The sequence below is a fragment of the Drosophila mauritiana genome, chromosome 2L (assembly GCF_004382145.1).
Source record: "Drosophila mauritiana strain mau12 chromosome 2L, ASM438214v1, whole genome shotgun sequence".
Classification (NCBI taxonomy): domain Eukaryota; kingdom Metazoa; phylum Arthropoda; class Insecta; order Diptera; family Drosophilidae; genus Drosophila; species Drosophila mauritiana.
Genome location: NC_046667.1, coordinates 9,833,275 through 9,856,847, shown reverse-complemented (window position 1 = coordinate 9,856,847; position 23,573 = coordinate 9,833,275). Strand labels below are relative to the sequence as shown.

Genomic DNA, 23,573 nt, shown 5'->3' with positions numbered 1-23,573 from the left:
GTCGTAACTTAAAGCCAGTTGGTTGAGTTGGTTAAGTTTACTAAGTTTATTAAGTATTTCATTGTAGATTTAATTGGTTGTGCTACGAGATATAAAGATAACTGTTGTATTATTAAGGGAGAATTCCCTGAATAAAGCTGCTATGCAATTAGATACGTTTAATTTGCTTATTTTTATAATGTACTTAGAAGCTTAGTAGCAATTTGCCGTAAGATATAGCTATAAGTCAGTTTTAGATGCACTTTTATTACGCTATATACTGTGGACACAGATTCCTAATTGGTTATGAAAGCCGGTCACAAAAAAGTGATGTTCCCCAAAATTGTTTACAACTTTGTAATAATGTCAATGTCCAGTCACCGACGTCCGCAAAAGTGCAGTAAAAAATTTATGCCAAATTGTCACCATTAGGGTGTTGCAAAAAATCCCACCAAATGGCTTCTTTGGATGGGTGTTGCTCCTGCTGTTGTTGCTGCTGCTGCTGCTGCTGCTGCTCCTGCTGCTGCTGCTGCTGATGCGACACGATGACAACTTTTTATATTTAATTAAAAATAACGATGTTGCAGCTCAGCCGTCAAAGCACTCCATTTCCTTATTAACGGCCGTTCATAATTTCCGTTCCTCTTGCAGAGCTGGCACGGCATCATTAGCAGCTCGCTGGCCTCGCTGTTGTTGCTGGGCATCTCCACGCTGATTGCGATTGCCTTGGCCATCCACACGGAGCTGATGCCGAAGAAGTATCTGCAAATTGGCAGCAAGCCCGCGACGCCAACTAAGCGCCGCCTCAAGCGGGAACAGGAGCGGGAGCGGGAACGGGACAGGGAGCGGGATCGAGACCGCGAACTGGATAGTTTGAGCAACATCACGCAGATCCGGGCTCAGTCGCCTTTGGGGGCCAGCGCGGGCTCCACCACCATCACCACCACCACCAGCTCGAGCAATCCCGGCCAGCGACGCCCGCCGCCCAGTTCGACGGCGGGAATGCGTGGCGCCATCGGCATCAGTTGGCTGCTACCGCTGCTCTTCGCCGTCGCCGCCCCGCTTATCTGCAGCATCATTGGCCAGTGGCCGCGCCACTGGTGGCTTGAGGTCCTCCGGACGGGATCTGCGTCCCCGGAAGCTGGCGCGGGCAAAGACGAGGCCGGGGATTCGGATTCTGGCGCCTTCTATTCAGCCCACTCGCTGCTCAACGGCGATAATTTACTGCTCGAATCGGAGGCAGTGATGGGAAATGGAACGAGCAGCCCGCCAACAGAGACATCATCTGCGTCATCGTCATCATCATCCACTGGTCGGGCGGTCGATGATGATGTGGCCACGTCAACGTCATCAATCACAAGCATTGGAAGTGCAAGTAACAGTGGATTCAGTGCCTCTTGGAGTGGCACCTCCAGCTCCAGCTCTAGCTTCAGCACCAGCACCAGTACCAGCTCCACCTCCACTTCCGTTGCCGCGCTAGCTGCGCCTTTAACTTCCGGTCCGGGTGACTCCTCCGCGGCGCCATCGCCGTCTCTCAGCTTCATCCTGTTCGTCTGCATCGATTTGCTCTTCATCCTGCTCTTCTTTGCCCTGTTTGCCATTTTAATGAAGAAACTTTTGTGGTTGTGGCACAAGAATCGCAATGTGCATACGCATCCGTTGGATAAATTCAATCTGGCTTTGAGCAGGCGGTAAGTCGAGAAAGGCTCGAATGGACGAAATGGTAGATGGTAAATGGAAAATGGAAACGGGCTTGACAGATAAGACTCGAGGGAAATACTTAGATTTTAATGACCGACCAGTACTTGCCATCGGTTTCTTCTGCTATCCATCCATTTCGTCCCGTCTCGCCACGTCTAATCCGATCAAATAAAAGAGCGGAAAAGAAACAATTGCTGCCACAATGTTAGACTGAAAAGTGTAATCTCCTCTTCCGTCTAATTTAATGTATTCTCACAGATTTGGATTGCTCTACCGGGCGGGCGGACTGCTCCTGGCCAAAATCTGCAGCGACGGGCTCTTTATCGCTTATGTTAATTCATCACCGGATACTTTGTGGGCATATCCGTTCGGCATATCGTGCATACTGCTGGTGAGTGCGGGGAACCGTTTACATCCACTTACGACCACGTCAGTTCGACCGGCAATTGAAATTCAATTAGGCGCAACATACAATCAATATATACATACGTACGCCGATACATACATAGATCACTGGACGGGATTAAGGTCGAATGTTTGATGCGGTAGCAATCCCATTTGCCGCTCCAACTATTAGGACCACTTGCACTCACTTGCCGCGCCGGCTTATGCAAATCGCATTTCGTTTTTATTTCCGACGACTTATTTAAGTTGCATATTTTATCAAAGTGTAAAGCCTGCATATTTTTACACCTGCCATGCCGTGCAAATTATGCATGCAAAATCAGCCCGGAATATGGGCTGAAAGCGAGAGTGGGCGTGGCAGCCAGGACTCCATCGACTGCATTAACTGCCTGATCAAAGAGCTGAAAAAGAAGCCTTTTTCGTGTTTATTCTGCCCTTGGCTTTGACACTTGACTTGGGGGTTTCCACCAGCACATCCACTTCCATCGGCAGCATCTGTTATTGTTTGCTTTTTATTCCACTTCTCGGTGATTTGCTGTGCAAATGAAATAAGTGCGCTCGACTTACCCACCTGCCACTTGAGTGGCGTCATCTCCTTGTGTTTCAATTTTATATCAGTCAGAGGACGCAGGCACCATTTCATTTTTCTAGCCAACGGAATGGCATTTAGCCATCCGGTTTTATGCTCTGCGCGCAGCACGCCCAGCAATCAGCTCAATCCAATTAAATAAACAATTATCTGCACGGCGAAGTGTATCCTCCTGCCGTATCCGGGCAAAACTAATCACATAATTACACGCACACACTTTGATGTGGGAAGCCGGCAAGTGAGCGCGCGTGTGTGCACCGATGTACCACTCGGCGTATGCGTAATGCGCACATGGCACATTCAAATTCAAACACAAACACAAACAAATTAGGTCGAGCCGCCGCCGCCGCCTCCTTGAATCCAAAACCACAATGTCTACAACCCTCTTTCAGTGCTCAATGGTCCTGCTGGTCCAGGACCATTAATGTGCACCAAAATCACTTTGATTGTGGGCGTTTTCAATGGTGCGTCTGTCTTGCTATTTAATTATTTAAACAGTGGCCAAGTCGTACAAGGCACACGCAGAAAAATATATAACCCACTTAGATCGCTAAATCCAAATTAAGGAATTTATTACAAAAGTAACCAACTAGAGAAACTTTTATTGGATAGTGCAATTGGTTAAGCTGCAAAGCATAATTTAAGATCAGACATATTCTTTTTCTTATTAAAGGTATATTATCATATGACTATAATCCCTTTTCTCCGTGTATTAGTCCCTCTAATATGTATTTGAATATCCTCTTTGGAGCATCCTAAGCGAATCTATATAATTAGAGCAATTCAGTCGATTGAGCTTAAGGCTCTTACGCCAAATTCGCAATTAATTTTGTTCGAAAATCCTGTCCTGGAATTTGGAGCATGCCTTCCATAAATTGCGCTCATGAAAAAAGGATATAATAGCCATATATGGGCCATATGCTTTGGCCTCGATTTATGACCGCCTTTTGGTCATGCATTTAATTCCCCAAACGCTTGGTTTGATTTCACGGCGAACGGGGCCACCACCTTGCCCGTAATCGAAGGGTCATCCGTGACTTAATGACTCCATTCAGGCGACATCCCATCCCATTCCATCCCGTTGACAAAACCAATTTTATTAGGGTCAGCCCAGATGGGCTGGAAGTTTATGCCATGCCCACAATCACGGCCATGATTCAATCGCCTTTCCAGGGCTCGGCCATCCTCATCTGCTTCGTCATCAAGGCCGAGAGCCAGCTGCGTGGACCACCCTTCCTCTCCAGCAACGGGAGCAGCCAGAACAGCTCCCTCAAGCAGGCCAAATTCAATACGAGCAGGAGCAGCCTGGACGAGAACTACTGCACCACCACGACGACGGCGAATGTGAATAGTCCGCTGAGCTGTAGGTTCTTGCCCCATGGATCTCAACCAGCTTCGGCCAAACTAATCCCAACCCTCTTCCTCTGCAGTCTACACCAACCACGACAAGGAGAAGGAGAACGACTGCGCCGTGTCCTTGTCAATGTCCAATGCAGGCGTGTCCGCCGCAGCAGTCGGATCCTTGGCCTCGTCAGCCGGCGTGGTCGGTGGTGCTCCGCCCCTGCAATCGAAGGTTGGCCTGGACATGTCCGGAGCACAGGGATCCGGTGTCCCACTGCCGTTAACAATCATCTCGACGGCGCCGCGCTGTCAGGTCGCCGCAGATGGAACTGCCGAGTCCTTCCTGGGCGACCGACAGACCCTCTCGGTGGCCCCCTCGCCGGACACCCGGTGCTGTGCCATTTTGGGCGGCGGAACTGCCTACGATGCGTACAGCATGGGCATGGGTATGGGCATGGGCATGGGCGGACTCACGGGCAGCCTGGGAAGGCGCACCTTGCATCAGCAACCGACGCACTTTCGCCAAGGAGCCTGTGGCGAGTTTGTGGGCGTCGAGACGCTGGATATACTGCAGGGCGTGGCAGCTGGTAAGTACACAGAGACAAAAAGTGTCCAATAATAGAATGAATTCTCCAAATTAGATGTGAATATTAAGAAACTGAGAGCACTTTAAAGAGTAACTTAAAGTAAATACAAATGTTAGAATCATTTTCCCACAATTAAACATTTTTATTTTAATAGTATTTAGTAACCTATTTTATCTTGAGTGCAAAAGTAATATATATATATATACATACTGGCTGGATATAGCCAAATGGGCATGCATTATTAACGATCCAGTGTCTGATTACCAACCCTGCTCTCCCCTCTGCTCTTCAACCCACAGACAGTATAATTGGCATCCACACCAGTGCCATAATGCCCACTGCCACAAGCACTTCTCATTATGTTCCGCTGCAGCATAATCCCTACGTGGACTTTGTGCCCAGCTCCCTAATCCTGAGCATGGCCCCGCCTCCGACCATAAGCGGCAACCTGAGTGGGCCGGCGATGCAGACAATGCCGGCGATTCCGACGATTCCGACCATGTCGCTGCCCACCCAGACGCCGAAGACGCAGAAGCGAGTGACCATCTTGGAGCCGACGTCCCGCACAACGTTCGACCCCCTGCTGCCCACCATGGTGGCAGCGGTGGTCTCCACATCGACTGTCACCAGCACGGCGACCACGACGCCAGCCACGCCCACACCCACGCAGAGCGGCTGCAGTGGGGGCAATGATGCAACGCTGGATCGGATCACCCTCGATCTGGACTACTTGCTGAACAGGGGAGCCGCGGATGTTGGCGACGCAGGTGGCGTGGCCCCACCGCCCACCAGTGATGATGGACAGCAGAAACAATAGCAATATCCGTGAGTTGGAAGGCATTTGTAGGCCAAATGCCCACACTAAGATGCATTTAAGAGGCTTCGTTTTTCTATCAACAGATGTACATATGTGTAAATCAAATTTCGAAACTAAACTACAGTAAAAACTCTCTGTGAATATTTCATCTAAGTATGCATCGGATATAGATACCAAATATGGATAACAATCAGTTTAGCTCCTGGTTTTACCAATTCCTAATCAAATAAGCCCATCCAATCTTCAGTTCTATCAATCCATGAAATGTTCAAAGTTACTGTCCTTCAAAGTGATTTAGGCATCAATCAACCTAGACTCATATTTAGAAAACAATTTAAAGTTTACGTCATATGGCATATGGAAAAAGAATTGAATGAATTTAAACTAAAGATAACTTTTTAGCTAGATTTACAAAAAGCCTATTGAAGAGAATACAATGAGAACGAAATTGAAAAAAAATAAATGAGCGAGAACACGATGAGGTGTGAACATGTTTTTGATTCCATTTAAAGTTTCCTAGAATTAAAGCAAAATTAAGCCCTATTAAGAAGCAGAGATTAAATACAAAATACAATAATTGTAAAACTAATAAACATAACAGGACTATTTCTGGAACAAAACAAATTATACAGATATATCTTTAAATAAACTCGAGACTCTTGTTAGAAAATCTATGAAAAGTGTGTGTTTGAATTTTGAAATGGAATGATATTAAATAAAGAGCAAAATGACAAGCAGTAAATGCAAGGTAAGTTTGTGGATCGATTTTTTTAACAATTTTATACTATACTATATATCCAATAAATATTTAAATATTGTCCTCCAAAAAATACAAAAAATCTATTACCGAAGCATCAATCTGACAACTCGAATTTACTTGTTTAGTAAATATTAGTTTTATTTTACTTAGTTTTATATAAGTTAACATATTGCACAACCCTTCCGTGTATCTAAATTTTAAACGGAATTATTAAAATTCCACCACATGACCCATTAGATAGGTCACATTCTCACTGCGAATGGCGAAGAAGAATGGATGGTCAGCTCGGAAGAATTTCTGGCGGGAGGAATTGCTGATCACAATGGGTTTATATTCTAAAAAAGGTTATATTTATCAAAAAGGGTATATTTATCTGCGAGGATTTTAAATAGAATATAAATAAAATACCTGTGGCATTCTTTGGCAACTCTGGTCCGGATCCAGACTCATTCAGATTTATGCGCAGCTTTTGGAGAACATCGGCAATGGGCAGATTCGCAGATGCATGCAGGTGCTTGAAGTTCGCGGATGCAGCAAATATCTCCTCAAAGCCAAGCTATAAGATAACATATTTTAAAATCAAATTTGGTAAATAGGATACATTTATTGATTTTACGTACCTGTTTCATCGGCTGCCGCAGACTGCACTCGAAATCGATGCTGAATTTGGGCAGCAGCACCTGCACGCCCTCCATCTGCATTCGCTGCTGCAGTGCACCCAAATCCAGGTCATGCAGCTGCTTCTCCAGTTCCTGCAGGCCACCACGCTGATTGGGCAGGATGAGCAGCATGGACAGCTCCTCGGCGTGCTCGTAGGGCAGCTCAATGGCACGGGCATCCAGATCCCTCAGCTCGGCAAACTTCACGAACATGTCGTCGTCGAAGAGCATGGGCACCGATTTCACCTGGCTGCCACTGTGGAACTCATAGAGTCCGGTTCTGTAGGCACTGAATGGCAGGAACCACTTGCTCTGCAGATTGGCCGCCAGCAGAAGGAGTAGGGTCTTAGATGGCGAACCACCTGCCACGTGAATATCCTTCCAATTGCCGCCTCCAACGCTGGCCAGGATCTGTTCGCTGATGTGGCGACGCAGCTTCTCCGTTTGCTCCAGATCAACACACTCGGCAGTGGCATGGAAATAGGTTTGGGCAATCTTCTGGAAATCATCGGCCACTCCAGAATCAGATCCCAGCATCAAACGGTTCTGCAGCTGCAGGAAGGTATCTGCATCTGCTGTGATGTTGGCCAGTTCGGCGGCATAGAAATTGGCCATTTTGGCATTGCTGGGAAAACGTTGCTTCAGTCGCAGTTGTTTCTGCAGCTCCTCGGCGGTGGCTCCATCCGAGCCCAGGAAGAGCAGGGACAGAGTGGCTTCCAGCAGTAGTGGTGAAACCACCACATTTTGATCCGAAAAACTCGTTGCTATGCTGTGGTAAATACCAGCACCTATGTGGCAGTCATAGGGTGTTGGATTGGCAGCTTCACTCATTGTGTGGCTTCAAAAAAAAATCCTAGAAAATTCTAGTTAGGAAATCTTTGTATGCAAAATGGTTTACTTAAGAAAGCTATAAAAAACTAACACATATATATTACATGATAAATTACTTAACTTTCAACTTTGGAATGAGTATTATTGTCTTGCCCACTTTTTCCCGGAATCTAATGAAATCTGAATCTCCTGAGGAGCCTTGGGCAGAGTTTTCGTATGCAGATGAAGTCTTATTAATAGTATAAAGGCGTGAATTTATCGCTTCCACATGATTGATTCTATCAAAAGTAATTGTTTAGCATAAATGCGCCCTTCGGCATAATGCAAAACACATGTGCCAGCGACGAGGATGTACAATGTATGTACACAGATACATATATGTAAGTAAACTTGGCCAAATTTATTAGGGCCATGAGATGCTTTAAATAAAATGAAAGATACTACATTGAATCCCATTTTGAATTCACCTTGGCTCTTGAAGTGCACAAGTGTAATGAAAATGTAAATTGTCTTCCATTTCATTTGGCCTGGCCCACGCGAATACAAAAGAAGCGCCGCCTTGAACAAATAAAGTCAACTGAAAAAGGGAGCACACTAGGCCAAACTTGACACTATTTTCGGCGAGTAAACAAAGCGGAAACGCCGAGGCGGAAAACTTTGTGACAGTGCTGCGGCTATATATTTGCGGCAACTTTTAATTTCACGCGAATTTCGGCAGCCGCCGCCGTTCTATGGCAAACACCCCAACCCCAATCCCGCCCCCTACCACTCCCACGCCCACTTCAACGCCCCCACTCGCTATATATGTATGTACTATGTAGTTTGCCGATCCGAAGCTGCAGCTCTGCACGCCGATTTCTAGGCGACGCGCACACTTGCGCGCTTAATTGCCACATCAACAAACAAAATACGCGCCCACCCACCCCAATCGGAAAATAAAAACGGAACGAAACGAAAAACCGTTTTCCGCTTCAAAATCGCGAGAGCCACGCTGCCCACACTGAAAGAAAAATCTAGCAGAAAATCATGTCACGCATACTCATTCTGTTTTCTCAGATTTCAACACATAAGTATCTTTAAAATGCATTTTAAATATTTTTTCACGAGCTTTTTAATTTCAAATTCCAATTTGAAATTTATAATTTACAAAACTGTAGTTCAGTTTTCTAAAATTCACTTGAAAAAAAGAGCAGAATTAATTTTTTCCCTATTATTATTTTTAAGTCTGTACTCAAAAATATTCATATTTGAAAATTGTTAATTCTACAGTAAATATTCTTTTAGAACCGTTTAAAGAATATTTTTAAAGTTCACATAAGGGCAATTTATAATTTGTCACATTAATTTAAGCCTTAACCTTTTATAATAATTGCAAATTTCTTGCTGTGTATAGCCACACCATGTTCGCTATAAAGTAGCGCTGTTTCTAGTGCTAGATGTTTATTGTTTATTTTTGGTGTGCCAATTTTTTTTTTTTTTTTGTTTTATTCAACGAAATTAACTGCATCATGAGTTTGTCAAAAGTGCTTTCGATTTTTTGGAGACTTTTTTTCTTGTATTTTGTAAACGTTTAAATGCACACCAAGTGGCATATGGTGAATCCCCACTGGATTTTCAGTGGGGCATATGAGATCACAGAATCGTTTTCGAAGTGGCATCATCAACAACAATAGTTGTGAAAATTTCGACACAAATTCAGTGAAAATGCGAATTGATTTACACGAGGAAATTTACGAATCTACACATTGGTTTCACATCACTTGCACTATTCTATTTTTTACCTTTGTGAAAATAGTAAGAATTTAAGTTTAAAATGCGAAATGTTGATCGTCTTGCAATTATATAAATTAGTTGCCCTTAGAGATTCACGCCCGCACGCAGCTTCGGCCAAATGTCGACTAAACGCTTGTGCTCGGAAATAATGAAATAGCTCGAGAAAGAACCAATTGGATACATAGATCCGATCCATCCGCCCGCTAGCATCGGTGACGACAACTTGGGCAAAAGCTCCGGATGGCGGCCAATGCTTCCACAACTCAGTTCGAATTTTCGGCAACTACTTGGCCCATGCTGAATTTTTAATCTATTTTTATAATTTGTTTGCCACTATGTAGTTTATACCCACTCACGATTCGCCGAATCCGACGCACTGCATCCGATGGGAACATGGTTGTTGATGTGACGTCGTCGCTCCACTTGTTTAGCTTAGCCCCTGGACCACTGCAATTACCACGACTCATCTTGATTGAGTTGTGTGTGGGGCGCGTTCTGTGCCAGTAGTGGACGACTACTACTCACTCGCCGGTTGTTTAATCATTATATCTAATCTGGAACGGTTTTGGGGTCGCTGTACGCCGCTGCGGGCCACTCTGCTCGAGTGGGCGTGGCTGCGGTAGATAGCTCTTAATCTTCCGGCTATCCGCTTACGGAACAAATGCGATTTAAATGCACAAGAAAAAAACAAAACATGAATTGACTGCATGACTTTTTATCGCGGATTCCAGCGCAGAAGGGATAACATTTTAAATTCGATTGCCTGCATCGGAGTATTCCTCAAATAATATACAAAAAGAAAATCCAAGGCCCAAAAATAGGCTCCAATTTTCGCAATGCTCAGATACAGCTTAAATACACACGAAATCTTATTAATCATTCAAACAATTCATTATTTATTGACAACTGTGAATATAAACATGCGATTCGGGGATGAGGACACTAGTGTGAAGGGAATGAGTAGTTGTTGTAATGCTTGCGCGAAGGTGGAGGATTAAAAGCGTTTCCTGTATACATAAATAAATACTAAACAGCCTAAAATATATCCGAAATGAGCTCGAAACGTATCCAATAAAAAGCCGAGCACACGCAAACATAAGGGGCCCCCTGTACAGACGGATTCTGGGAATACAATGATCCATGATCCCAGCCAGCGCAGCTGCCCGAGCGGTTGCATTGTAAACGAGGAACACTGCCACGAAGATCCATGCTGCAATCTGTGAATTCTAGTCTAACGCGAGGAATACGGGTATGTTAAAATGGGATTCATGCGAGTGGATTTTGCCAATTATGATTTTAAGCAAATGCATTCGCCTGCGTTTCCATGCATACCTCCAAAGTGTTTGGGAATGTTCGTAAGATGTGTTGATGCGTATGTTTGACAATGGCATAGCGTGTGACAAAAAATAACGTGAAAGCGCGGTCGAAGGTTTCAAGTAGAGGTGTAGTTTGTAAGGCGTGTGAACGGCGTTTGGAATGTGTGGGGGGGTGGGCGATTACTCTAGAACGTGTAGCCACCCTCGGGAGCCTTGGGCTGGGTGGCATTGAACTCGAGGGCTCCGTTGACCTCCTGAGGTGCGAGCTCTTGCTCGGCCTCGTCGTCGGCGTTGCTGAAGTAAGTGTCGATGATGGCGTAGGCCTTCTTGTAGACCTCCTCGTTCTCGTGCTGCTGCAGAGTTTCCAGCTTGTCTAGACCGCCCATCTCCTCGACCATCAAGCATAGGTTCTCGGTGCCACCAAGTTTCTCCGCCAGGGCAAACAGATTGGATAGGCCCGTCTGCACCACCTTGATGGTACGCGGATCCTTTGCGTCCAGCAAATCGATAAAAGGCTTCAATATTTTGTACTTCTCAATTAGATCCACGATCTGTTCGGGAGTGCCAGAGGTCGTGGTGTTTGTTACCGCCCAGGCAGCCTCTTTTTGTGCCTTGAAATCACCCTTCTCCAGCACGGTGCGCAGCTGCTGGAAAATGCCGGCCTGAATCACAGCCTGGATCTGCTTCTGGTTACCTGCCGTGATGTTGCTGACCGTCCAGGCAGCCTCCTTCACAATGTTGCTTTTGTTGTGTTGTAGAAGAAGTCCCAGCCTAGGTAAACCTCCAGATGCAATTACAACGTCAGTCTAATACAAAAAACAGGCATGTTATATAAAAAAAAGAATAAAATAGTTTGTTTTCTTACCTGTTGATCTGTGCCAGTCACAATGTTACCAACGCTGCGCAGGGCGGGCACAATAATGCTCGGCTCATCCATTTGCAGCAGTTTGACCAGGCGCGGCACTGCGTCGGAGTCGACCACAGCCTGAATCTTGGTGTTATCGTCGTCCGTGACGTAGGACAAAGCCCAGCAGGCATCGGCCAGCACCTGGATGTCCTGACTAAGCAGAAGTTGCGAAAGAACGGGCAACAGCCGCTTCACCTGCTCGAATGGCGGCGATGGATTCTTATTCCTGCACAGGTTGGACATCAGCCAGACGATGTTACGCAGAAAAGAGAGCGGTGTCTCATTGTTGATCAGTGGCAAGATTCCGTCAATTACGTTGTGGTGGATGACAATGTCGCGAGCGGCGGCTCCGTCGCCGGCAATGTTGCCCAGAGCCCAGACTGCCTGCTCGGCCAGGTTGATGGACTTGGACTGGAGCAGAGCCACGAAATGCGGCACAGCATTGTGTTCGATAACGCAGCGCGTTTGGTCGGAGGTGCCAGAGGCGATGTTGGTAAGCGCCCAGGCGGCCTCGAACTGCAGCATTGAGCTGTAGCGAATCAGGAGATTCAATAATGCTCTTATCGACATTCCATAGCCACTACTCACTTGTTGGTATTCTGCAGGAAGCGTATGCAAATGGGCACAATGCCATGGCCGATCATCAGGTCGATGGGTGGATTGCGCTCCCGACTGAGCATCTTGCGGGCAGACTGCATGCCCAGGAACTGGCGCTCCTGATCCTCGCTGTTCATGGCCGCCACTATCTCGTCCACGGACAGCTGCACCGGCGACTGGCCATTGAGCTCTTTGAGCGGCGACGTTAGATCCTCGTCGTTGATGTTGCGCCGCTTGAACATCTGGTCCTCCTTCTTGGACTTGCGCAGCTCGATGGTCACCTCATGGCGGCGCATGCGCGAGTCCTAGGGCAAAAAGTGAGGTTAGCTCCGAACGCAGTTCTGCGGAGGATGCGCAGCATCTTGGGTACATTACCTGCGTGTTAATGCTGTTGGCCTTGTAGGAGCCCTGTCGTGAGTTAGAATCCGCCTTACTCATTTTTGTCGAGTTTTTGTTTTTCCTTTAAAAGTTTAGGTGTTGCTGCTGCGATGAAATATGTAAAACTGAAAAAGAAAATGTGAGTTAATGTCAAGAAGAAGCAGAATAAAGGGCGGCTTGGGATTTTTTTATCTCTTTCTTTTATTTTCCTGTTCCTTTCGGCATGCAACATGGGCGTAGCCATGAGTTCAAGAAAGGGGGTTTCTTTGTGGCCAGCAACTCGCTAAGCCAACTAGCCAACATAAGCCAACTAATTCACAAGATCACTTTTTTATCGTGATACAATCGCTCAAGCCCCTGCGAATTAAGAACTACGCCTTTGGTTGGCAACAAGGCAACAGCTGCAGCATCCGCCATTTGCCGATTCGCGGAAGAGAGGGGAACGCGAGGAGAACAGGAAGGGACGGACAAAGTGATGAACGCAAATAATAAGCAATGGGGAAAACCGCAGAAAGGAACAAACGAGTGTACACGCACTTACCTTTGCCCTTTTGTATGCGTGTGCTGGTTTTTTTGGATGGAAATTCACTTCACTAAATTTTTCAAAAATTTTGATCGCCCCCTAACGAAAGGCGAGCACGAGAATTTGTCGAGCGTGTTAGCACGCTGAATGAGCTGGTGAAACTGTAGACAAACGTAGACAGTCTCGTAATCGATGCGAAATTGGAGTCAATGCCTACTTGGCGCCGCCAGAATTTACCGTTTGATTTGAAAAGCAAGCCTTAGTGGCGAACAAAACGCAGATGGCTATCGATCTTTGTCAGTTATCGATATTTGGTGCCAGTGTGAACATAAGTGCCTAATATCGCATGTTATCTTGCTGTTAACTTCGGACTATGGCGTGGAGAGAAAAATTATGATCGTTTTTATAATCCACATAATATTACTACATTTTATAAGTAAAAAATTTCTGGGGTCCACAGTCGTGTTAACGATCGTTTGCCTAGTGGTGAAGCTGCTTTTGGATTTCAATATGTTGTTGTGGAACGTGGAACGTGTGCGCATGCAAGCCAAGTTCAGCCAACAGCTGAATATAAGTTGGCTGAATCTGCACACCACGCGGGCTAATTTAAACGTTTATGACGCACATTGCTATGCATTACTTTCTTGACTTTACTTTTGTAAGGAAAATCTTCATCTTAAAATAATTTAATAATAATAATGTTTATTTTTATGGCTATACGTTTAAAAGCTTCAATTACAAATTCCATTAATTTTTTTGCTCAATCTTTGCTTTTAATTTGTTCATCGAATATGTATTAAAATGTAAAGTTCTATCCATATTTAATAAGGCAAAAATAGCCACCTAAATCAATATTTAATTCGATAATGAAAGGTACAGATTTTATCTGTCTACCTATAAATATAGAATTTGATTGTTTCTTTTTTCTGCTTGCAAATATGTTATCATTGCACTAATGCCATTTAATCTCTCGATTATCAGTAATAATGCAATAAATGCGCAGATATTTCCGGTTAATGCTCTTTTCATTTTGTTGATATGTGGCTGTCAGAAATAAACAACTTTTTTTTGTTGTGATTGCTGCCAATCGACTTAGTCCCTTTTTCAATTGTTTGTTTTTCGATTCTTTGAGAAGTAATCCGATAAATTAATGTGGGAAATCAATTATTTAAATCGCCAGCATTTAGGCTTTTGAATTATCAGTGTATCAGCTCAAACAAATAAATGTAGTTTAGTTTCCTTATTTGAATTAGTACACAATTTTTTATGTATTCTCGAAGTATTTTATTCATTTTCTTTTTAGTTTCAACAATATTTCCGTTCATAATCCAATCTAGGCCGTCTTCTTGTTCTCCTCCGTAACTGGAGCAGCGGTGGTGGTGGTGCTGCTGGCCTCCGGGGCAGATCGCGCCTCCACCACATCGGAATCATCGCTGTCGGGAGCTGGGGAGGATTGACCGGCTGGCGAGTAGGGTGGGAACTGCTGATCCTGGGGATAGGTCTGCTGCTGCTCCTGCTGCTGCTGTTCCTGCTGCTGCTGAACCTCGTTGTAGTCAATGGGAGTGGGTTCCAGCTCGGGCTGTTGGGCCGCAGGAGCCTCCACCACCTCACCCTGCTGCTCGGCAACCTGTTGAATCTGCTGTGGGGCGAACACCTGCTGGTGGGGATAGTAGATGGGAGCGGGCAGCGAGGCGACGGGAGCGGAGGAAACATGAACGGGAACTGGAGCAGGAGCAGCGACGGAAACCACTGGAGCAGCCACTGCGCGGGCAGCCACAACCGGTTCCCGCTGGACCACCGCATTGAATCCGTTGATGTCGTCGGCGGTGTAGGTCACTGTGCGCTTGAAACCATCGGCATCCAGGACGGAGTAGGATCCCACCACATTGCCGCCGTCACGGGTCTCCACCTGGCTCTTGATGTCGCCGGTGATGCTGTCGTGGACGCCGTAGGAGAAGTCGTAGCGCGGAGAGGATTCCAACTCTACCTGCTTTAGAACCGCGGGAGCAGCAGCCACAGTCTTGACCACTGGAGCAGCGACCACGGGAGCAGCAGCCAGGGTCTTCACCACCGGCGCAGCGACGGGCAGAGCGAGAGGAGCAGGAGCCACCGCCTTGACAACAGGAGTGGGCAGGGCATAGGATCTGGTGTATACAGGAGCAGCTGGCACAAAGGTCTTGGCGTAAACTGGAGCCGCCTGGTGGTAGACAGCAGCCTGGGCCACTGGAGCCGCATGGTAGACGGCAGCCGGCGCCTGGTAGGTGGCATAGGCGGGATGGTAGCCGGCATAGGTGGCCGCGAATCCTGCGCGACAGGATGCGGCGATGGCCAGAAGGGAGAAAACAGTCAGGAGCTGCATGGAAAAAGGGTTTAATGAGTGATTTAAATTATTTCAACATTTTTCATTCACTCCATTTTATTAATAATTTAAACTAGTTTTGCTGAAAGATGCGACTTTTAGCCAAAAACTATGGTTTGATTTCATACGTGCAAATCCAATACGAAAATCAAATTACATTATACATTTTTTCAAATCCAATATTAATTTATAATCGAAGCAATACCGATTGGATTGGTTTAATTTTCGTGATTATGCAAATCACAAGTTATGAATTCAGTGGCACTTAAATTGAATTTGCTTCCTATTTTTTGGCCAACGCCGAATTTAAACATTTAATCGATATTAAATTTTTGCGGATTTATAGAAAAATACATGTTGCCTGGATTTTTTTTTTTTTTTTTGAAAAAGGATGTAGTAACACACGAGTTGAGGAATTGCCTTGTAAGTTCGCCATTTTGTTGGCCATTGAAATGCCTTTTAAATCGAGCTGGTTAGAGTTCCACTTTATTAAACTCACTTTGCCTGCCATTGTGGAATCACTTCCTTTGCACTGGACTACTGGGCTTGCTCGAGGATGAAGTGGCACGTGCCGCACAGGATGCGATGACTTTCAGACTGACGACTGTATATATCCGTCCGACTCTTGCAGAGACGTCGACTTAATGATGTCGACCACTCCCGACGCACACCACTTTATATGGGGCGTCAGAATTAGCCGTCCCCCCCCAAAAAAAGAAGTGGCGCCCTCAAGAAAAGAAAAAAATGAAAAAAATAAAAATAAAAATCCGAAGAGCAAACCGGTAACAAGTACAAAAGTGTCTCGGCATCTTGGTTGACAATTTGACAATTGTGGGCCAAAACTGGTTTCGGGTAATTTGTCTTTTTGTCCACGGTTTCGGTACTGCTATCCGATTGAGTTTCGGTTTCGGTTTCAGTTTCGTTTTGGCTTTCCGCTCCATTGTCGATGTCAAGTTCAGCGCTTCCTTGTAGGCCTACTCAGCGTCGGCGAGTTGGTAATTAATTGCGATTTGAGTGCCGTTCAATTAACTTTTCAATTGTCAGCTCGCCACCTTGCAGCGCCCTCTGTCGGAGCACAACGCACTTCGTTTTTTTCTTTTTCTTGGCGACATGCGCACGCCAATGGAGCGCCAAATTTGCTGTCAAGTTGTCCCTAAAGCCAACTATTTCTCCACCTCCCACGAAAATACAGGTGACTTGTCAACACCTCAATATCCCCCACTATACATACATACATATATATATATTTATATTTCGACTTGGGCGCTTTTGTGTGTCAGTGGCGTTTGCTTCATTGAGCGCATGATTTTCAGTTTTTTTTTTTTTTGGTTATTTCTGTCTTTTAGAAAATTTATTATTGCTCCATTTGGTGTTTATTTGGTGTCCGTACTTACAGACATTGGCACAGTTTCACGTAGTTTTGCACTTGGGAACAGAGGCTTGGAAATTGCCAAATCGGATTACTAATTGCAGGCACCTTTACTCACTTTTTTCTTTTATTTATATTGAATGAGTTGGTAACCATCAAAGGTTGCCAACCAGGAACCAAATGCGCATTGGGTCACCGAAAATGGGTCTTAATTGATAATAACAACCAAGAACCGAAGGTTGACCCAAAAGGCTTTTCTTAGAAAAAATGTGTCAACTCATTTGAGCGCTGTAATTAAGCGGCTTCAAGGAACCAGCCGCTCCATTATGGCCACAATTGTCTCCGGATGGCTGTGAACAATGAGCCATCGAGAGATCGCCGTTCAATGACTCCCCCTTTCTGGAGGCACACACAAAAAATTGAAAGTGCGTGGAGCGTCCGTGAGCATTCTGTGGGCCATAAACATCCGATTACAGCGTCCAAACACGTAGCCCCAAGCCATCGAGATGCGTGGGCAGACAGGGCACACTTATCGTCCCAGCAGGGAATCCAACATATATATATAAACATATATGCATATATCACATACTTGAACTTGAAAAGTCTTGGGGTATCGGTGAATGGCACACGCTGGATATAGAGATACAAACCACCTGACTTAGTCGCCCAAAAACACACCAAAGTGCCTAAGGACACGCCTCAAAGGAGCTCGGATTTCCATTGAGTGAATCCTTTACTTCGCTTTCTGCCCACTCATGTGTTTGCATGGAATATACTCGTACAAATGGCAGACCGGCTGAATAGAAAGTACCGGGAAATCGATGTTGTTCAGTGGATTCTTTTATGCCTCGTTTTCAGTTCATTTTTTGTATATATGATACATTTACCTCAAAAAATAAGGCGTTTGCATTTCTTGATTTTATATAAATAAATAAATCCCTTTGAGGCACAAGGTAACTAAAGAATATGTCTAAGAAATATAATATACCAAATTTATTGATTACTTACATAATAGCATTTTATTTAATTGCTCTAAATTAATTACATTTTTGCAGCGCGCTGAGAACACTATCTGCACTCGACTTTTTAATTAATTTAGACAGGTGCGTCGGCTGTCGGTGGGTTAATAGTCAACACTTCTGGCAACGACCCTCTAATTGAGGAGGCGGAAGCTGCAGCTCAATGCCAGGTGAGCCAGGTGGGCCAGGTGGGTCAGGGACAGGAGAATCACTTGCCTATCGGCGTGGCAATTAAAAGCCAGTGTGTGGCTGGCCAGGATGCGAGGGTATCCATTAAGCCCGGCAAAAGGGAGCGCCTGGCATGTGGCATTTGGCATTTGGCATTTGACAAATACTTAACACTATTTGCCCGACTTAATAAACCCGCCTTCGTTGACTTTGCAGCCGCAAAAGGACATGGAAGTGGAAGGGGTGCGGGGTGTGGAAGGACACGGAGAGTCCTTTTGGGTGGCAACGGGCACGGCAATGATTGATTGCACGTTAAAGCCGAAGAGCATCACATCATTTCCTTTTTACACTTGACAGGAAATGCATTTTTAGTTGGCGCTGGCGAAATGAGCATCGGTGTGTGCTGCCCGGAAAAAGGGTGTGTGTGTGGGTGTGGGTGCGGGAAAAAGGATATAGGATAGCATAGGATGGCAGGGGATTGTGCAGGATGGGGTGCGTCCGGATGCGGAGGAAGCGGAAGATGTACGTATGCAAAGCGAAATCACAGCTAGTGGGAAAATGGAAAGGAATTGAAAACAGACAAATGCAAATGCAAAAGCCGAACCTGAACCTGAATCTGAACTGAGTCTCAGTCTGAGCCGAGGCACTCCATGGCCGTTTTCACAGACAATTTACACAAGAATCACCCAAATACGAGTACGTAAACATTTTGTGCGAGGCTGAAGCTTGGTCATTGAGCAAACCATTCGCACGGAAAGCCCGTCCAGGTGCAAACGCTTTCCCACCCGTATTTAAGCTCCAAGTTGGCGCACTTTTTGGCAGCTACAGAGAAATCAGATATCGGAGATATAAGTGCAGTACGGACATTTATACAATTTTCGAAAAATTCTTATTAAATTTAAAAGTTTAAGAAGTTCAAAGGCACGGTCTAGATTTATAAAAATATATTTAAATATAATGAAATGAATATCATATAAGGAAATGAAGATTTTAGTTAGTTCAGACTAAAGGCCATTGTACTTAATCATTTCCACCGAAAGTGAAGCGAAAATGACGAAACGAAAGTATACATGTGATATTTTAAAGCAATTAAGTTTTTGCTGATAGCTTATCTATTTAAGTGCTCTATAAAAAGTGATTTGGTATACAAACAATAACTTGCTATCTATCTGCACTGAATATATAACAAAAAAAAGAGGGAAAACTAAAGTCGATAGAGTTCCTTGACTATCAGATACCCTCTTCCGTACTCAGATTATCCTTTACGACTTAAAATCTTAATTTATTTAAAACAATTAAAGTAATGTAAGTTTTGGCCTACTGTAGATCCAAAAGACCCTTGGCATCAAGAATGGCCAGCAGTTTGGTTGCACTCCTGATCACCGCTTCGCTGGCATAAACCGACTCCTGGTAGCGAAGTCCTTCAGGACTGTCCGTATACAGACTGGAGAAGTCTGAGGTCTCTTCAGATCCATTATAAATCATGCAAGGCTTAAACATGTGAGCCAAAAGACCTGTAAAATGGTAAGTCTTAGGAACAATTCGATGCATTGTTTAGTTTCATAGTACTTACTCATGAAACGGCGTCGTTCAAATTGAAGCTCATATTCCTGAAGGGTGGGAAAGGAACCCTTAAAGGAGAACTTCTCCAGGTTCGCTTTTAAAGCCTTATAGTGATGCTCAACGAGCTCCGTTTCCTTGTCCCTGACCTCTTCCCGCAGAGAAGTGGTGAAGAAGTAGTGCAAGTCAATGGTGGGCGATGTGCAGTTGCTGAACTGAAAATCGATGGCTACGACTGAACGAGGTTCACCCGCATCATCGTACTGGAACATGATGTTGGTGGTCCAGCAATCGCCATGGTTCAATGTCTTCAAATCACTTTCGCCCACATCGTAGGCCCGGGCTCCATACTCCATGATGTGGGTACGCAGCTTGTGCAGTTTGTCACCATAGGCAGCCTTCAGATTCGGCTGGCCATCTATGAACCTCAGGAACGCCCTGAACAAACCGGCGAAGACTTCCGAATACGCCTTCTTGTCACGCGAAAAGAAGTGGGTGAAGAAGCACTTGGTTAGCAGGTTCGGATGGCGCTCCTGCAGGACTATAGAGGCGGCATGGAACTTGGCCAGCATATCCAGTGTCAGCTTGGTGTGTGCCATGTCCAGCTGCTTCACGCGGTCCGCATTGACGAACTTGTACGGCGCCAAATCCTCCAGAATCATGGTGTTGTACTCGCGATCCGCGGCGATGGCATCTGCAGTTAGCTTTCCGTCAAGCCCAGCTTCCTGCAGCAGTTCCTTCAACTTGGGCAGTATGAACTCGTACATGTCCATTTCCCGGGTGTACAGATCATACTCGAAGAAGACCTCCGCCTGGGGAACGTCGGCGGAAAGAGCCTGTTTCACTATGTAGGTCTTATTCACAACCGATCCATCGCCCAGCTGATAGTCCACATAGATGCGGGTCATCACGCCCGCGAAGTTCTCTCCTTTCCCCGTCGCTGGCTTGGCCCAGATTCTAAGGACCTGCAGCCAGTCATCCTGGCAGTAAGCCCTAAGTCTGGGCTGCAAATACTCAGCGGTTAGCCAGGTGGGTAGCATTGTTGTTGCTGCAATCGTGATATTGATAATCGTTTATGAATTGATTAAAGCTGCTTACCATGAATACAGTACATTTAAACAGTATCTGGACAAACGTTTATATTGTCTTTCTTGTATAAATTTTTATTGTATTTACAGTGTGTTGGATTTCAATATTTAAATGTTAATTATTCGACCATAAATTGCAGTTATGGCATTATTCTTGCCTTTATTTTGCGAACAGGAACTCCATACGAATTGTTGGCAAATTTGGCGTTAATATTTGTGCTGACCTATCGATCAACATTAGAGAACCCCGAGCGAATAATCACCTTTCCGCATTCTGTGAATGGAGTACGCACACATTGCTGCGCACACGGGGCGGATACGTAATTGCCAGCCTTGCAGCCCGGCGGATAAGACAAACGACCCGGAGCAAATCGCCGTCATCCACGTCCACGCCCCCCCAACCCCCTCTTTCCCTGGCCATTAGCTATGACCACGCCTTTGTTTGACGCCAAGATGCCGACACTGACAACAAATGCCGCCCAGCCCCATTAATCCATCAAAATTCGGCGTTGAAGCTAAAATCAAAATATGCGCTGAACTTGAGTGGGTGGATGCGGGGGAAGGGAGGGGTTACACAATTCTGATGAAAGCCACAATAACATACATAGCTCAATTATAAAGTATGCTAAATAAATAACAAAAAATTCGCACTATTCTTTGCAAAACTGACTATTTAACACAGCTGTTCCGCCGCTCAAAGTATTAATGCAAATCTAGTATTCCCTTTAAAACGCAACGCCGTCTAATCCCAAATTTGATTGCTTCGGGTACCAAACTAACCTCCTCCTCCTCATCGCAGTGATTCACTCAATCTCGAAACGACAAGACGACCGCAATTTTCAGCGGGTGCGCAAATAAAGAAATTAATCAATTTAACGATACGATTACAGGAAATTCAGGCGCAGGAACGTAGCCAGGAAACTCAGAAAGGTTAGGGGGTAAAATAAACAAAAATATATAAAAAATAACTGAATAAATGTGAATATCTCAAGATCAAAATAAAAAACATGTTCCTATAAAGCCAAAGCTTAGAAGTAATTAACCTATTACTAACGAAAAAATATGTTTACCATAAGAGTAATACCATTTTATGTTTGATTTCATCTTTAAAACGACTTCTGTCACTTAATAATACTATTATTATTAGTTTATAAATTGATAGCAAAAGTGTTATATAGAACAAAGGATTGCAATTAATTTTAACTGGACTTTAGCTACCCAACAACTATCGACAAACAGTTTAGTTAGCAGCCCCCTTGCGACGCCCCTGGCAAGGAGCAGATTTCATTGGGCGAGTGTGCCTTCAACCGACGTGGCATTTGTCTGGCCAGGGGCAAGATGAAAAAAAATAGAGACTCTAGTCTGCCGCACGCTTTTCGGTGATTTATTTCCATTGATTTTTTACTCGAGCTCCATCAGCTCCACCTCCTCGATTTCGCTTAACTGGCCGAACTGGCTTAGAGATTATGCAATCACGCCGAAAAGAACCTACCAAGTCAATCGGTTGGTGGCCCATTGACGACGGCTGAACAATGCGACGCCTACAACGAAAACGCTGGCTAATTATAAAGTTGCTAAGCGGATTTGGCTCGAGAACGGCACAAAGAAATCCAGATTGTGTGACAACTTACACTACAGGCCGCCCAACGATACAGATGCAATCTTTAGATTCCCCGCTGCCTTTTTAGCCAGCACAATCCATTCATTAAGTGGCAGTCAACTGCAAGAAGATGCAAGCTAATCAGCATAAATTGCATTGCAACGAGCCAAGGGGAGTCCCGCTCCCAGCTAATTTGCTCGAACTCCAAAAAAAAAGAGATACTCGGGCGATCAAAGGGAACTCGAGGGCTGGCTTAGATCCGGCTAATATACGCTTCAAGCAAATTCAAATTCAATTCGAACCATGCGAAGAAGGCTCTGAGCCAAATTAAACTAATAAAGTCTTCAAACAAACAGAGACGCTCCTTTGTAGAGTACACTTAAAGAAAGTACGGGTTTCAATCAGTTCAGAAATCAGTAAATATGTTTGGAATCAACTAATGAAGTAGTAAAAACTTCATTCTTAAATGTTTATATTCTTTTAACCTTTTAAAGCTTGCAATATAATATGTGTTTAATAAGCTCTTTCCTTTCAATGTAATTTAACCCTTTTCTTTAAGGACACATCTCATTTTAGCATCACATTTCTTTTATAAGTATGCACTAATTAAAGGTTACATCCTTAAAACCCTTTAAGGCCAAGACAATGCCGTTTTCTTCAAGTGTGGGTACAATGTTCACGCACTCTTTCGCTTTTGTTATGCAAAAAAAAGGAAAAAAGAAAGTAAAAAGAAAGAAGGTCTCTAAGGCAGCGCCATATAGTTTATATCCCTTTTTCCATTTCCCATTTCCCTTTTCCCTTTCTCCTTTTTTCTCGCCCTCGCTGAAATGCACTGCATGTGCGCTGATATTTGCCGCGCTGAATATTTTAATTAAAAGCAATTTCTACAATGTCAAACAACGTCAACGCACAGCGGCGTTCGGGCTCCATAAAGTGTTTTTCACAGCCATAAAGAACGGATACGGCGGGCTCAACTGGCTGTAGAGGAGCGGATGTCGCGTGAGCTGCTCCACCAGCGCCACCAGCTCCACGTCCTGCCGATCCTGCAAATCCTGCATCCCGCATCGCGCATCCCGCTTCCCGTTTCCCTTTCGCTGATGATGCCAAAGTGTCAACAAGTTGATGATGTAGGTGTCGCTGGCATGTTGACTGCCAAAGGACGAAAGGACGCAGACTTACAAAAGGGGAGCCGGCGGCCGGAGACAAAGGCCAATCAATATGCAAAGCAGTCAACATTCGGAGCGACC

The 23,573-nt window shown here is 45.0% G+C and overlaps 5 protein-coding genes across 7 annotated transcripts in view; 1 reads left to right on the top strand and 4 right to left on the bottom strand.

Annotated features, from left to right (window-relative positions):
• The window catches only part of LOC117147518, a 101,049-nt gene extending 95,015 nt beyond the window's left edge, over positions 1-6,034 (top strand). The window contains exons 16-20 of the mRNA XM_033314437.1: positions 631-1,670; positions 1,939-2,071; positions 3,848-4,037; positions 4,105-4,602; positions 4,902-6,034. Coding sequence (XP_033170328.1) covers positions 631-1,670; positions 1,939-2,071; positions 3,848-4,037; positions 4,105-4,602; positions 4,902-5,419 — 2,379 coding nt within the window. The 3' untranslated portion in view covers positions 5,420-6,034. The remainder of the gene's footprint in view (positions 1-630; positions 1,671-1,938; positions 2,072-3,847; positions 4,038-4,104; positions 4,603-4,901) is intronic.
• Positions 6,035-6,325: 291 nt separating this feature from the next.
• On the bottom strand, positions 6,326-9,657 carry LOC117150690 (serine protease inhibitor 42Dd). 3 transcript variants are annotated; one of them, XM_033317700.1, is made up of 4 exons: positions 9,451-9,656; positions 6,800-7,676; positions 6,588-6,735; positions 6,326-6,514 (listed from the first exon to the last, which is right to left on the bottom strand). In XM_033317700.1, exons 1-4 carry the CDS (start codon positions 9,636-9,638, stop codon positions 6,390-6,392), a joined length of 1,338 nt encoding a protein of 445 aa, XP_033173591.1. In that variant the 5' UTR covers positions 9,639-9,656; the 3' UTR covers positions 6,326-6,389. The 3 variants fall into 3 exon arrangements, with proteins under 3 accessions (XP_033173591.1, XP_033173592.1, XP_033173593.1); XM_033317701.1 differs by having other exon boundaries at positions 6,390-6,514; positions 6,800-7,691; positions 9,451-9,657; XM_033317702.1 differs by lacking the exon at positions 9,451-9,656 and having other exon boundaries at positions 6,390-6,514; positions 6,800-7,701.
• Positions 9,658-10,856: 1,199 nt separating this feature from the next.
• Positions 10,857-13,419, bottom strand: LOC117143269 (importin subunit alpha). The gene is made up of 5 exons (XM_033307851.1): positions 13,182-13,419; positions 12,638-12,765; positions 12,254-12,567; positions 11,624-12,194; positions 10,857-11,564 (listed from the first exon to the last, which is right to left on the bottom strand). The coding sequence occupies exons 2-5, from the start codon at positions 12,698-12,700 to the stop codon at positions 10,944-10,946; spliced, it is 1,569 nt and encodes a 522-aa protein (XP_033163742.1). The 5' UTR covers positions 12,701-12,765; positions 13,182-13,419; the 3' UTR covers positions 10,857-10,943.
• A 1,027-nt stretch (positions 13,420-14,446) lies between these two features.
• LOC117140352 (cuticle protein 19.8) lies at positions 14,447-16,152 on the bottom strand. The gene is made up of 2 exons (XM_033303208.1): positions 16,022-16,152; positions 14,447-15,516 (listed from the first exon to the last, which is right to left on the bottom strand). Exons 1-2 carry the CDS (start codon positions 16,031-16,033, stop codon positions 14,497-14,499), a joined length of 1,032 nt encoding a protein of 343 aa, XP_033159099.1. The 5' UTR covers positions 16,034-16,152; the 3' UTR covers positions 14,447-14,496.
• A 3,243-nt stretch (positions 16,153-19,395) lies between these two features.
• LOC117148685 lies at positions 19,396-20,678 on the bottom strand. Its single transcript, XM_033316228.1, has 2 exons — positions 19,652-20,678; positions 19,396-19,592 (listed from the first exon to the last, which is right to left on the bottom strand). The coding sequence occupies exons 1-2, from the start codon at positions 20,676-20,678 to the stop codon at positions 19,396-19,398; spliced, it is 1,224 nt and encodes a 407-aa protein (XP_033172119.1).
• Positions 20,679-23,573: the final 2,895 nt, after the last annotated feature.

What these genes read in the sequence shown, in the direction of transcription:
- LOC117150690 (XM_033317700.1), bottom strand. Translation starts at nt 9,638, where the DNA reads ATGGATCGGATCTATGTATCCAATTGGTTCTTTCTCGAGCTATTTCAT. An exon ending in TTCTTACTATTTTCACAAAG is followed by an intron (nt 7,677 to 9,450) that starts GTAAAAAATAGA and finishes TTTTTTTTGAAG; the next exon opens with CCACACAATGAGTGAAGCTG. An exon ending in TGCGGCAGCCGATGAAACAG is followed by an intron (nt 6,736 to 6,799) that starts GTACGTAAAATC and finishes GTTATCTTATAG; the next exon opens with CTTGGCTTTGAGGAGATATT.
- LOC117148685 (XM_033316228.1), bottom strand. Translation starts at nt 20,678, where the DNA reads ATGCTACCCACCTGGCTAACCGCTGAGTATTTGCAGCCCAGACTTAGG. An exon ending in TGAACGACGCCGTTTCATGA is followed by an intron (nt 19,593 to 19,651) that starts GTAAGTACTATG and finishes ACCATTTTACAG; the next exon opens with GTCTTTTGGCTCACATGTTT.
- LOC117143269 (XM_033307851.1), bottom strand. Translation starts at nt 12,700, where the DNA reads ATGAGTAAGGCGGATTCTAACTCACGACAGGGCTCCTACAAGGCCAAC. An exon ending in TTCCTGCAGAATACCAACAA is followed by an intron (nt 12,195 to 12,253) that starts GTGAGTAGTGGC and finishes GATTCGCTACAG; the next exon opens with CTCAATGCTGCAGTTCGAGG. An exon ending in TGACTGGCACAGATCAACAG is followed by an intron (nt 11,565 to 11,623) that starts GTAAGAAAACAA and finishes TTTTTGTATTAG; the next exon opens with ACTGACGTTGTAATTGCATC.